This window comes from Panthera onca, chromosome X (genome assembly GCF_046562875.1).
Source record: "Panthera onca isolate mPanOnc1 chromosome X, mPanOnc1 haplotype 2, whole genome shotgun sequence".
In the NCBI taxonomy this organism is placed as follows: Eukaryota; Metazoa; Chordata; class Mammalia; order Carnivora; family Felidae; genus Panthera; species Panthera onca.
The window spans coordinates 34,411,062-34,425,650 of NC_138357.1; the positions used below are offsets into that span (position 1 = coordinate 34,411,062).

General features: G+C 41.3%; 1 protein-coding gene across 4 annotated transcripts in view; it reads right to left on the reverse strand.

Annotated features, from left to right (window-relative positions):
- Positions 1-605: 605 nt before the first annotated feature.
- Positions 606-14,589, reverse strand: part of PLS3 (plastin 3) — an 89,492-nt gene continuing 75,508 nt past the window's right edge. For all 4 annotated transcript variants that reach the window (XM_081793001.1, XM_081793004.1, XM_081793003.1 and 1 more), the window contains 8 exons: positions 14,285-14,380; positions 9,815-10,010; positions 8,199-8,277; positions 6,659-6,773; positions 6,307-6,440; positions 4,923-5,046; positions 4,609-4,733; positions 606-1,801 (listed from right to left, as the gene is read on the reverse strand). In XM_081793001.1, the coding sequence (XP_081649127.1) occupies positions 1,669-1,801; positions 4,609-4,733; positions 4,923-5,046; positions 6,307-6,440; positions 6,659-6,773; positions 8,199-8,277; positions 9,815-10,010; positions 14,285-14,380 (1,002 nt within the window). In that variant the 3' untranslated portion in view covers positions 606-1,668. The remainder of the gene's footprint in view (positions 1,802-4,608; positions 4,734-4,922; positions 5,047-6,306; positions 6,441-6,658; positions 6,774-8,198; positions 8,278-9,814; positions 10,011-14,284; positions 14,381-14,589) is intronic.

Genomic DNA, 14,589 nt, shown 5'->3' on the forward strand with positions numbered 1-14,589 from the left:
AGAGGGAGACACAGAATCTGAAACAGGCTCCAGGCTCTGAGCTGTCAGCACAGAGCCCGACGCGGGGCTCGAACTCACGGACCGTGAGATCATGACCTGAGCCGAAGTCGGACACTTAACCGACCAAGCCACCCAGGCACCCCCCCCTGCCCATTTTTCTAATGGAGCTTTTTCTTTAGAAGACAGGTCGTAAGATGTGATTGTCCTTATCAGTTACTCCGGTATGTTTGCAGTAAACTTGTCTTGTAGTTATTCCTTAAAGCCGTTTTTTAAAAAAAAAAAAATTTTAATGTTTATTTTTGAGAGAGCAAGAGAGACACAGTGTGAGTGGAGGAGGGGTGGAAAGAGAGGGAGACACGGAATCCGAAGCAGGCTCCAGGCTCCGAGCTGTCAACACAGAGCCCGACGCGGGGCTCGAACCCACGAACCGCGAGATCATGACCTGAGCCGAAGTCGGACGCTTAACCAAGTGAGCCACGCAGGCGCCCCCACAAACATCATTTTATATAGTGTGCCAGAAAAAGAGAACGTTGGGGTGGGCGGGGGGGGGGGATATCTGGCAAGCGCTACTGGCAAACTAAGGGGCAGAAACATGAAGAGACTAATTATTATGTAAATGCCTTTATTTGAACTAATACATTGCTACCAGATTACATCACTTTTCAGAGTTAGAGTAACATTATGATCTTGAAAACTATAGCAAATAGCTGGACAAAGCAAGAGTACATTAAGTCCTACATACATATTTTTATTCTTTAGTGACCACATCTCCTTGTCTTAGGTGTAAAACTGGAAAATTGATGGTACACTTAGCATATCCTGTCTACGGTCCGAGCACACTCTCTCCTCAAATGTGTCATTCAACAACATTTTTAAATCCAAAGAGAGAGTCTGAGGATACAGGTTGTAACACAAAGAAGCATATACTGAACCAAGTGTTTTAAGATAAGATGCGTCAATTGTTTACAGCTTGGGTGTGAGAGGCCAGGGTATGCAAATTGGAAGGTCCGTTTTGTTCCTCTACCTATAATGTATGGTTTTTACTTACTTGAAGACCCCTTAAAAAAAGTAGCAAAATCAGCAGTCTTATTTAATGTAATCAAAATATTCTTAAATGTACAAAAAAGATCATGTAGAAAGAATACTGTAAAAAGATACTGATTTTCAGAATAAAAGAATACGAAAAGCTTCTATTACATTCTGCACAGCCAGTTACTTCTGCCAATTTTCAGTACTACGAAGAGAAAGCAAAAGGTACTCCTATCCAAATACCCTCCGACCACAGTTCTCGAATGAGAACAAGCATACTGGATGGAAAGCAAAATTATGGTCTAAGAATATTCATATCCAATCATCTAAGCACGTCTCAAGATGTGGATGTTCTAGGAGGGAAAAAGATACACAGACATAACATACAGCAACGGGAAGTATCCAGGGCAGCAATCTAGGAGGAGAGAGTAAATGAGTTGGCCGTGAGCACATTTCAGGGGTGCCTGACAAATCCAACCTCGGCGATGGGAAAGGGGAGTCATTTTCATTCAACCTCTTTCCCTTGTGGGCTCTCAGGATGACCAACAGTTCCTTAAGCCATGAGCACATCACCTGGAAATAGCTGACCTGGTAACCATGCACCTGGGAGCAAGGCTGTTTGTATTCAAATTGGTTATTTTACACTCTCTTCATTCCCCTGCCCATCAAGCATGCAAACACGGTCATGACCATCTTGGGCTTTACTTCCACAAGGTCTTCGGGGAGAGCATACACCCGGGCTCCAATTCTTCTAGCCATGGACACCGCGTACCTGTTTTTGGAGGAAACAGAAATTCAGATGAACTTCTTGTTAGCGAAGGACAGGAGAGGAGACGTCGGTTTCCTCTTATCATTTGGCTGGGATGCAAAACTTTCATAGTGTGGGAGTTCGGATGGGAACATTTTGCTTTTTTTGTTCTCTGTTTTGTTTTAAAGTTTATTTCTATTTATTTTGAGAGAGAGAAAGAGAGAGTGCATGCATGTGTGGGAGAGGGGCAGAGAGAGAGGGAGACAGAATTCTAAGCAGACTCTGCACCGTCAGCTAGAGCCTGATGTGGGGCTTGATCTCACGAACTGCAAGATCATGACCTGAGCCCAAATCGAGAGACGGACGCTTAACCGACTGAGCCACCCAGGTGCCCCTCAGTGCCACTTTTTAAAGGCATACCTATAAACACCAGCCAGGTGAAACATCGATTTATGTATTTATAGCTTATTTCCTTTTCTATAAGGAGTCTGATCTATCCACACGTCCTATTTTTCATTAGGATGTTTGTCTTTAAATACTTATTTTTCAGAATCTATTATTATAAGTTCAGCCCTTGTCTCTTCTTTTTCATGCAAAAAATTTTCAAAACTTAGTATTTAGTTTACGGTGTGCGTCAGTTTTTTTTTTCAGACGCTTAATCAACTGAACCACCCAGGCGCCCCTGGTTTTGTTTTGTTTTGTTTTTTTTGATGTCACTCTTAAGTGACACCAGATTTTTAAGCTCTACTATTTGGGACAGATTTTATCCACTCCATTTCTCCAATATGCAATGAGAATTAATTTTGGAGCACTGACATGACATGACAATGAAAAAATATGTATATATAAAATATATATTATATATAAAAAATATATATAATTATCCAGACTGGCTATATAATCAATGTTGACAGTTTCATTGAACACGTAATAGGATAACAGACACTCTAAGATCTCATGTGATCTTAGAGAAAGGGGTTGGAAATCTGTGTCACATGTCAAATCCAAGCTGCTTTGGTGGATACAATGAATACTTCCAAAAAGTCAAGGGCGGGGAGTCTACACGGTACATGAACGGAGTGGTCAGAATAAGGAACGGAAAAGGTACACAAAGTACGGGAAGAAAGAACTGATGTGTCCAGTGGAGGAAATTTGCAAGAGCACACTTCAATTAATCCATGAGACATTTCTAGGTGTTTTGTGACACAAATCTTTGAAGAGGACCAAGTCACTGAAAAAGGAAAGTTTTTCGGTGGGCTCATTTTCAGTGTATGCTAGTCAAGCTTTCATGGGTCACCTGTAAAAGCAAGTCACAGTCTAGGTCTTTGGTGGGGAAGGGAAGGGACAGGTGGAAAAGCCCTTGTCAGTATCGTTGGCTTGCAGAAAATTTTCAAGGCATAGGTAGTTTCAGTGGAGGGTTAAGCATCCTGCTCATTTAGGGACCAAGATAATAAACTCAACATATGTAGTAAAGGTGCTTTATGCCCAGTAAAAAAGACATCAGTAAATAATGTGTTTCAAAAAAGAATATTTCTATCTACTCTTATCTATGGCATGAATGTTTTTTTTTCTTTCTTTTTTAACATTTATTTATTTTTGAGACAGAGAGAGACAGAGCATGAACGGGGGAGGGGCAGAGAGAGAGGGAGACACAGAATCTGAAACAGGCTCCAGGCTCTGAGCTGTCAGCACAGAGCCCGACGCGGGGCTTGAACTCACGGACTGCGAGATCATGACCTGAGCCGAAGTCGGACGCTTAACCGACTGAGCCACCCAGGCGCCCCGGCATGAATGTTCTTAGCTCATTTTCCTCTTGTAAGTCTGTAGCTGAGTCACATTAAAACCCAAAGTATATTATTTCGGTAATTCCCCAAAGCAACAACTGATTGAGCACCTACTATGTCAGGCACAATGCTAGGCTCATATATATTTTATTCATTTCAAAATCTCTAAGTATTATTTGTTCCCAATCTACTGATGAGTCTGAGGCTCAAAGAGGTATCCTCAGGTGACACCATTCTTCTTTTTTTTAAGCTTATTATTAAAAAAAATTCTTTTTTAATGTTTATTTGTTTTTGAGAGAGAGACAGAGAGAGTGAGCGAGCATGAGCAGGGGAGAGGCAGAGAGAGAGGGAGACACAGAACTCGAAGCAGGCTCCAGACTCTGTGCTGTCAGCACAGAGGCCGACACAGGGCTTGAACTCAGAGCTGTGAGATCATGACCTGAGCCAAATTTGGGCACTCAACCAACTGAGCCACTCAGGCACCTCTATTTTTTTTAAGTTTATTTATTTTGAGAGACAGAGAGAGAAAGAGAGAGAGAGAGAGAGAGATCACAAGCAGGGGAGGGGCAGAGAGAAGGAGAGACAGAATCCCAAGTAGGCTCCATGCCATCAGTGCAGAGCCCGATGCGGGGCTTGAACTCACAAACTGTGACATCATGGCCTGAGCCGATATCAAGAGTCGGAGGGACCCTGAACTGAATGCGCCACCCAGGCGCCCCTTTAAAGTTTATTTTCATTTACTTTGAGAGAGACAGAGAGAGAACAAGCAGGGGAAGGGCAGGAGAGAGGAAAGAGAGAATCCCAAGCAGGCTCCACGCGGCCAACGCAGAGCCCAATGCAGGGCTCGAACTCATGAAACATGAGATCATGACCTGAGCTGAATGAAACCAAGGGTCGGACGCTTCACTGACTGAGCCACCCACCTGGGCGCCCCTCAGATAACGCCATTGTTCAGCGGCAAATCTGAGCAAGAATGCAGACGTGCCCGGCTCCAAAGCCTGTGCTCTTGCCAGGATATTAATCACTACTATCATTGGTATCTCTTACTTGGCATTATTATGCTTGTCATCTTCTGTCAGATTGCCACTCTTAACAAGGTCGTAGTTTATGCAGCCCGGCTGGATGGCATCAATTAAATCCACAACCGCCAAGCTGGAGCTGATCGTCTTGTCCTAGTGTAAAAAGGACAATGAACCTGAGAGTTTCAGTATGCACAAATTAACACGTGATTACTTATAGATTACAAAGCCCAGTGAATTAAGAGAGTCTTGCACTGACGAAGAAACCCAACGGCTGCCCTTCCAAATTACTGGCACTTTCCGGCAAACATAACGTCTAAGAGTCAAATGTGGAACTCTTACCTTAAAACTCTGAATGGAAGTTGATTTTCCAGCCTCACTCAATGTTCTGTTCACCCAGCTTACGATGATGTCGTCATTAGCTTTCTGCCCGTCTCCAAGGTCTTCCAGAACATTGAGGGTATATCTAAAAGAAGAAGCAGTGTTGTTGTAAGTGATGAATCACCGAATTCTACTGCTGACGCCAATATTGCACTGTATGTTAATGCACTAGAATTTAAATAAAAATTTGAAAAGAAAAACATGAAATTGGGGGGGGAGCCTATGTAACTTAGAACTGTAACATAAACTAATAATAAGGAAAACAAAAATAGAAGAGGTGGAAGAAAAGGTCCTAATCTACTTAAAAAAAATTATTTTGAGAGAGAGAGAGAGAGAGAGAGAGAGAGAGAGAGAGAGAATCCCAAGCAGGCGCCACACCGTCAGCACAGAGCCGGACGTGGGGCTTGAACTGACAAACCTTGAGATCATGACCCGAGCCGAAATCAAGAGTCAGATGCTTGGGGCGCCTGGGTGGCTCAGCTGTTTGACTCAGGTCATGATCTCATGGTTCGTAGGTTTGAGCCCTGTATTAGGCTCTGTGCCGATGGTGTGGAGCCCACTTGGGATTCCCTCTCTCCTTCTTTCTCTGTGCTTTCCCCACTTGCACTCTCTCTCTCTCTCTCAAAATAAATAACACTTAAAAAAGAAAAGAGTCTGATGCTTAACTGACCGAGCCACCCAGGCGCCCTAGGTCCCAATCTATTTTAGGGAAAAATATGCAAACAATAGAAAGGTGCTTTGTCTTCTATTTCTTTTATCCCTTAGGTTTGAAAGACTAAAGATTTCATGGAAGGAAATTCATATTATATGAAAAAAAAATTCAAATGGATCCAGGGACTGTTCATAATTTTTGCTTTTTTTTTTTTTTTTTTTTTTTTTAATTCACTGACACTAAATGAAGCTCAAGTCTGCATGCCAGGCTTCCTAGTAAAACAGGTGAACAGGGGTGCCTGGGTGGCTCAGTTGGTTAAGCATCTTGATTTCAGCTCAGGTCATGATCTCATGATCTTATAGATCGAGCCCCACGTCAGATCTATGTGCTGACAGCCTGTGTGGGATTCTCTCTCTCTGCCCCTCCCCAACTCATGCTCCTCTCTCTCAAAATAAATGTAAAAAACTTAAAAAAAATAAAACCAGGAAATATTCACAGTTCTGCTGCCTGGCTTTCAAGGAGGCATCTCCCACTGAACACCCAGCATGTATTCGTTACTTAAGCCCACTTAAGAGTCTAAATACAAACATTTCAAAGACATAGTCACTGACACGTCTGCCTGAAAGTAACAAGAAGTAGATCACAGACCATTGATTGCAGCGAAGCGTGAACAGCTCGAACTGCGTACCGTACCTTCTCATCAGCTGCCAGACCAAAGCTAAAGTCAGAGTTTGGTTTCCATCATTCAGGTCCTGCCCTCCAATACCAACCAGGGAGAATTTGGCAGGATGCTTCCCCAGTTCAACAGCATAGTTGCAGTTTTCCAGCTGTAAACGCACAGAAGGTAAACGGTTAAAGATTTCTCATCTGTTTACTCCGCGCACATATGTGAGTACGTGTTTGCGACGCGGGGTGCTCGACACATCAAAAGAAGACACAGTTCCTGTTCTCAAGAAGCCCAGACTCAAGAGTGTTCTAAACGAAAGAAACACACGGAGAATAAAAACAGCCCGTAACAAATCTGTGTGGCGACTGAATGATCTACCTTTTTCATGTTGGCTCCGAGTTTTGGGTATGGAGGTTTATTGACCTTACTCCAGTCAACAGGAACTTTAATTCGTTCGTACAACTGTAAGATTACCAAGGCGTCTTGTAGGTCACTAAAGATTTAAAAAGAATTCAATCAGTGTTTTCAGACAGCCAGACTTGGTTTCATGAAAAGCAGTAACAGTACAGTGGTGACTAAAACATAGAAAACCTGAGCAACGATGGAAGAATAGCTGAAGAAGCTGTGGTATATATACACAATGGAATATTACTCAGCCATCAAAAAGAATGAAATCTTGCCATTTGCATCAACGGGGATGGAACTAGAGTGTATGATGCTAAGTGAAATAAGTCAGGCAGAGAAAGACAAATATCCTATGATTTCACTCATATGTGGAATTTAAGAAACAAAACAGATGAACACAGGGGAAGGGAAGGAAAAATAAGATAAAAACAGAGAGGGACGCAAACCATAAGAGACTCTGAAATACAGAGAACAAACTGAGGGTTGATGGGGGAGTGGGAGAGAGGGGAAAATGGGTGATAGGCATTAAGGAGGGCACTTGTTGGGATGAGCGCTGGGTGTTGTATGTAAGTGATGAACCACTAAATTCTACTCCTGAAATCGTTATCACAACTATATTAACTAAATGGGATTTGAATTAAAAAAGTAAATAAAACCTAGAAAACCACAGATAATACCCCAGGCTCCTATTTTCTATCAGTCTGTCCCCAAAACAAAGGTAACATCATCTTGCTCACTTGAAATATTTATTGAGAGCTTACTTTTTGCAAGGGACTATTCTAGAAGCTGGGCAATAGGACAAAAATTCCCTGGCCTTACTTTAGAGTTACAGAGAGAGACAATAAACAAGTATATGGATAAACAGATCATTTGATTTGGGGGTGTATATAACTGCTATGGAGATAAAAAAGAACTAGGGTTAGGGTTAAGGAGTGTTAGGTGCTGGGCCAGGTCTGAATTCGTGGTTTGAATATACTAAGGGAGTAAGGCATTAGAGGCAGAAAAGAACATTCCATGCTGAGAGAACAGTGAACACGAAGGCCTCAAGACATCATGGATGGTCTACCTAAGGCATTTCTTGGTCTCTGTTTCAAAATATTAACTATCTGTTCCCTAGGGTGTTAGAAAGACATCCTTACATTCTTTCACTTAATGATCATATAGAGAAATAATCTGGGCTTCTGCATATCTGGAAAATAATGATGGATGTCACCACTAAGCATTTTCCACTATAAATGACCATTGTAAACTAACTTTTTTTGAGAGAGAGGGAGAGAGTGCGTGCAAATGGGGAAAGGGGCAGAGGGAGGCAGGGGAGAGACGGAATCTTAAGCAGCCTCTACGCTCAGTGCGGAGCCCAACACGGGGTTCGATCTTGAGCTGAATTAGGAGTCAGCCACTCCACCAGGCACCCTGTAAACTAACATTTAGAAAATGTTTAGAGCTGTAATTATTTTTGTGGCATCCACTCATGACGTTCCTAATTGTTTATAAGAAAAGTAGAAAAGCTTACGCATAGAGATGGTTTACATGGGGATTAACACCAAGAGAGTTCATCCAGTTACGGAAGGTTCTTTCTTCACGAGTTTCTCCTATTAAGAATATTCACAAAGTTTATATATTAATGCAACACCTTGTATATGTGCATATAATATGAAAGCATATGTAAGATTATTTCATTTCCTCTGTACAGATCTAGAGGTTTTCTCCAATATGAATCTCCAAACATTCTCTACACGTTCTCTCTAGATACATGCTTTTTACTGTTTTTATTTTTTTAAAGTTCACTTCTTTATATTGAGAGAGAGAGAAAGAGAGAGAGAGAGAATCCTAAGCAGGCTCCATGCTGCCAGTGCAAAGCTTCAATGTGGGGCTCAGTCTCACAAACCATGAGATCATGACCTGAGCCAAGATCGAGAGTCGGACACTTAACCAACTGAGCTACCCAGGTGCCCCCAGATACATGCCTGTTTTTAAAAATCTATTCATTTTATTTTAAAATTAAAGAATGCAAATTTATAATCAGTTAAGCAATTTAGAGGTTTATGAAGTTTTAATAATCTTCTGTCCCTTGTAATCCTTCCCCAATATCTCCCAGAAGTAACTGATGTGATCAGTTTTACATTAAAAAAATTTTTGTGGTTAAATGAACCCTCTATACTCATGAATTTACTTCTTCTTTCTACACATTTATACATTCTAAGCTACACACGAGTACTCATTTTACATGCCTATAATACTACACCAATAAGTTACTTGAAACTGGAAAAGCATAAAGAGAGGGAGACACGGAATCCGAAGCAGGGTCCGGGCTCTGAGCTGTCAGCACAGAGCCCAACGCAGGGCTTGAACTCACAGACCGCGAGATCATGACCTGACCCGAAGTCAGATGCTCAACCGACTGAGCCATCCAGGCACCCCATTATTATTTTTTTTTAGAGAGACAGCATGTGAGCAGGGAAGAAGGGCAGAGGAGAGAGAAAGAGAATCTCAAGCAGGTTCCATGCTCAGCACGGAGCGTGACGCAGGGCTTGACCCCACAACCCTGGGATCACGACCTGAGCTGAAATCAAGAGTCGGGCTCAACTGCCTGAACCACCCAGGCGCCCCTTAAAGATTTTATTTTTAAGTAATCTCTATACCCTACGTGGGGATCAAATTCAAAATCCCGAGACCGAGGCTAGCACGCCAACTGACTGAGCCCGCCGGGCGCCCCTAGTATTTTTTGAGTAGGGGAGTAGAAAAGGAATCGGGGCTAGTTCTGGTTAGTCCAACCATGGATGAATGAAATAATACTGTAAATTTATAGGTCAAATTTAATGCATATGTACATTTGCGGGGGGAGAGGTTTAAAAAGTGATCCAATTCTAAAATATTAAAATAAAGCACTGGTTTACTAAGTGGCCTTAAGCTAAGTGATCCGTGACTCCTTTACAAGTTTCCTTGTGTCATCCTTTTCTATCAGCTGCCACTTTTTACTCAGCCTTTGGGTCTACTTCCAGCAGATATTTGCTAAGGGAAAGTGGATAAGGAAACGTATTAAGTCAAGATCCTGAAATCATCGTGGCCTACGTAAGATATTTCCACTCTGCAGTCCTGCACATTAGAATGTGAGAAACCTTCAGTTACCTTCCAATAGAGTCCAGTCAATATCCTGGTTCTCTGGCTTCGTTAGTGCTGGGTATTTATTGAACAGGTTAGCCACAAAGGCCAAGTTCAGTTTGGGGTTTCCACTGACAACATCAGCAGGGGTAACAAACTGTCTGCAACCTAACTTGTCTGCTTGTTGAAGCATACTCTCTGCTCTCTTCAAATCATCTGTTTCCTGTTGAAGTAAAGTAAGAAGACATATTGTAAAAGGCTAAAAATACTAAAAATATAGAAACGTTTCCCTACAATGATAGGCTGGATATACAATTCTACTTTCTCTTAGCCAACACATGGTATTTATTATAAAATTGTTTGTGGAATGCAACAGAAAGTTGGCTGTATTTGATTGCAGTACCTTAAAAATACCCTAGGTGGCACCAGATGATTTATCTAAGGATAATACATTTAATTCCATTGGGATTACATCTGCTAAAACTCATCAAGAAAAAAGCGAAAACTGCTCAGATTTTTCAGTTGGGCCCTAAGGGAGGTGTAAGACTGAAAAAGAGAAAATAATTATGAGAAAATAATTTAAAAATAATAATCAAGAATCGCAGTCTCCAATGATTTGATTTCAGGTTTAAATTGTGCATTTCAAGTTGTAGTTTTTCTCTTCAGGGATTTTTATTTTAGTTTATTTGTTTACGGTTTGCTTTACTTAACTTTTCCACCCAGGAAGAAGCAATGTTGTGCATTTCTGCAAAGAATACTTACTTTCGACTAATTCCTAGGACTCCCAACTTGTTACCTTCTTCCCCATTCTATTTTTTTTAATGTTCATTTTTATTTTGAGAGAGAGAGAGAGAGAGCGCACTAGGGTGAGTCGGGGAGGGGTAGAGAGAGAGGGAGACAGAATCTCAAGCAGGCTCTGCACTGTCAGCACAGAGCCCAACGCGGGGCTCGAACCCAGAAAATCTGAGATGACTGAGCCGAAACCAAGAGTCAGAAGCTCAACCAACTGAGCCACCCAGGTGCCCACCCCATTCTATTTTTTTCCCTTTTTCTTTTCCCCCCTGGAAAGATGCATGCTGAGCTCTTGATCAACATAGGGTTTGGTGAAGAATGTGAGTTACCCAATCATTTCAGACCAGTGTCAAAATTAGTTTCTCAGACGCCCAGTATTCCTGCCTCCCAATGCTACAAGCAAAAAAACCGGGAGCTACAGGAGGCACAGTTGCTTTGGGATTTTCTGTGTCTAGTGACCTATGTTTGGAAAAGAACACAGCAACACTCTGAGAAGTTCCTATATCTGTACACTACAGTTTGTCCCAGGGCAAATGCAGCACTTCTGGACAACAGTGTCCCCTATAAAAAGGTTTTACAATTGGTGGGAAAAGAAGAGATAAAGCTAAAGGAAGCTTGAGGAATGTTACTTTTAAACTAACGCTGCCCAGAATGTATAATTTGAGGGTTTTAACTTTGTCTTCAAATTTTTTTTTAACGTTGATTTATTTTTGAGACAGAGAGAGACAGAGCATGAACGGGGGAGGGTCAGAGAGAGGGAGACACAGAAACAGGCTCCAGGCTCTGAGCTGTCAGCACAGAGCCCGACGCGGGGCTCGAACTCATGGACCGCGAGATCATGACCTGAGCCGAAGTCGGCCACTCAACCGACTGAGCCACCCAGGCGCCCCTTAACTTTGTCTTTAATGGGTGATGCTCCTTAGTTTTTTAACCTCCAGTGCGATACCTTGACTGTGTAGGACTCCAGAACAATGTGTATTTATTGTGTTTCCCTTGTAACCTTCTGCAGCCAGTAACCACCAGAAGATTGGCAATTGAGTGGGATTCAACGTTTCTTCAGGATTCTCTGTGAGCATATAGTGAGTTCCTCTCAGAGCCTTTTCTATTTCTTGTAACCTGTCAGTTATTACTTTAATATTGTTTGATTTATGCTATTTACCAGCTTTATCTTAAAATCCCTTCTTCAGTGATCATCCTGGCATTCTTAATGAAGCATTGACATAATATTGGAACAGAAGGAAGCTTTAAAATAGATGAAAACCAAAAACTTAAATAGTCAAATATACAATAGTGAAATAAAAATAATCAAATCCAAAAAAATATATATGCAAAAATAACTTCAGCTCCTATCTTGCACTATATTCAAAATTAACTCCAAACATATATTTCTAAATGCAAAAAGCCAAACTCTAAAAACCTCTAGGAGAAAACATAGGAGGAAATACTTGTGACCTTGTATTATGCTAAAATTTCTCAGATACAACATCAAAAGCATGATCCGTAAAAGAAAAATGACTAAATTTGACTTGGCTAAAATTAAGAACGTCTGTTCTTTGAAAAATGTTGGGAGAAAACAGTTGCAAATCACATATCCGATAAAGGAGTTGTATCCAAAATACATAAAAAACACTCAAAACTTGCTAATAAGAAAACAAACAATGCAATTAAAAATGGACAAAATGTTTGAACAATGACGATACATGGATGGTAAATAATCACAAAAAAATGTTCAACATCACAGATCACTAGGGAAATACAAATTAAAACCACAATGACAGATCTTTTAACACCTGTTAGAATGAGCCAAGTTAAAAGGGCTAACCACACTGAAGTGTTAGCGAGGACGTGGATGAACTGGAACTTTCATACACTGCTGGTGGCAATGTAAAATGGTACAACCCCTTTGGCAAATGAATTGGCAGCTTCTTCAAAAAGTTAACCGTCACCAATAACCATACCCCATCACTCAGCCATTTCACTCCTAGGTACTTCCCAAAGAGAAATGAATGCACATATTTACACAAAGACTTCTATATGAATGTTCATAGCAGCTGTAGTTGTGATAGCCCCAAACTGGAAACAATCCAAATGTTCAACAAGTGCGTGGGTTAACAAATTGTGGTATGTCCATTCATCGGAATATAATTCAGCCTTTAAGAAGGAATGAATTTATGATACATGTGACAACACGAATGAGTCTCAAAATAATTATGCCAAGCGAAAGGAGCTACACAAAAAAAGAATACATACTACAGGGGTCCATTTATATAAAATTTGCAAATATTCAAACTAATGTAAAGTGAAAGAAAGCAAATGGGCGGTTGCCTGGGAAGGGGGAGTAGGGGAAAGTGGCAGGAAGGAATTACAAAGGATCACGAGCAAACCTGATGTGACAATGGATTTAAAAAAATCAGTCATCAGTGAGGCCCTAAAGAAGGTATAAGGCTGAAAAAGATGAAGAAGGACACTGAACAACAAGGGAAAAGCGTGAGCACGGGCTCAGGGAAACATCGCTGGATAGGAGACCTGGAACAAGACTGTGTAGGGCCTTAAATGCTAAGCAGAACATTTCGGACTAAAGACTACAGTCAATGGGAATCCTTGAAGGACTCTGAGGAGGGAAGAGACAAAGGAGTGTTTTCAGATCAATCAGGGAAGACTGAATGGAGAAGAGCTGTATCAGAATCAGAATCAGTCAGTATCCTGGTGCCATTTACACAGGCATAAGGTCATGTGGTTAGCCTTCCCAGACAGCTCCCTAGTGCACAGGACAGCCCCTCATCCATACCGAGTGACTGAACCAAAGAGTCTCACATCTCACATACAGACAGAAATACACGTACACAAGTCAGTTACAAGTTCAGTCCTGATAAGGGCAGTGTAAATGGTTTAGACAGTATAATCCACTCAATCCCACTGCATAATAGGGTAGAAATGTGGATTTTCTTTCCTTCTTCTTCTCCTTTTTTTTTTTTTTTTTTTTTTTTTAAGTAGGCTTCATGCCCAGCATGGAGCCCAACGCGGGGCTTGAACTCACAAACCGTGAGATCATGACCTGAGCTGAAACCAAGAGTCGGGCGCTTAACTGACCGAGCCACCCAGGTGCCCCCAAATTGGTACAGTGCATCCTATATCTAATAGGTGCAAAGAATAAACCAGGCGAACGTAGAAACTTGAGACTAGTCTAGTCCAACTCCTTACTTTATGGATGAGCTAAGTGAGATCCAGTATGGGGAAGAAATGTGTCCAAGGTCACTGGACAAATCAATGACGTAAGCAGGGAACATGTTCCGTGAATGATTCCCCATATTGGATTTCAGGGATCAGCAGTTTGTAAACATAGTCACATTACCCTCAACACAGGAATATTACAGATGCATATAGGAACATAGAGTCACTAAATGTCTTACTGTGATTACAATCCAAACGCCTGGAAAAGGTTAGTTTCTAACACTTATTTCCTCACCCTCCCTTTGAATATTTTATGCAATCCATATAAACCAACAGCGCCATCACTGTGGGGCTCACTAATAAACTGTCAAAATAAACCAAAGCTAATCTTTCTGCCTTTGAATTACACCCACAGCAATACATTTTAAAGTAACGCTTAAAACTGTCAACACCACCACACGCAATTATAACAATTCTTGCTATTTAGAAGAAATGGACAATGATTTTGTAAGACTGTAGAATTTCAATACTTACATTGAAACCCGACATGTTAATATCTATCCGTGGTTCCCCTTCTTTTTGTCCTTTTGGTGCAATTTGATTGAGAAGATGGAAATAGGCTTTGGAATCCTACAAGGGAATTGAAAATTTCAGTGAGATCACATTTACAAAGAATGAATGTATCCTCTTGTCCCATGTTTGTAAGGATATTTGCATTGGATTTTGGGAGAACAGATGGCAGAAATCTCTGCCTTCAAATCTAACGGATCTTTCCCCCAGAAAAGTCCATCTATCTGGCCTAACGTCTGCCTTGAATATGGATAACTAGATTTTATCAG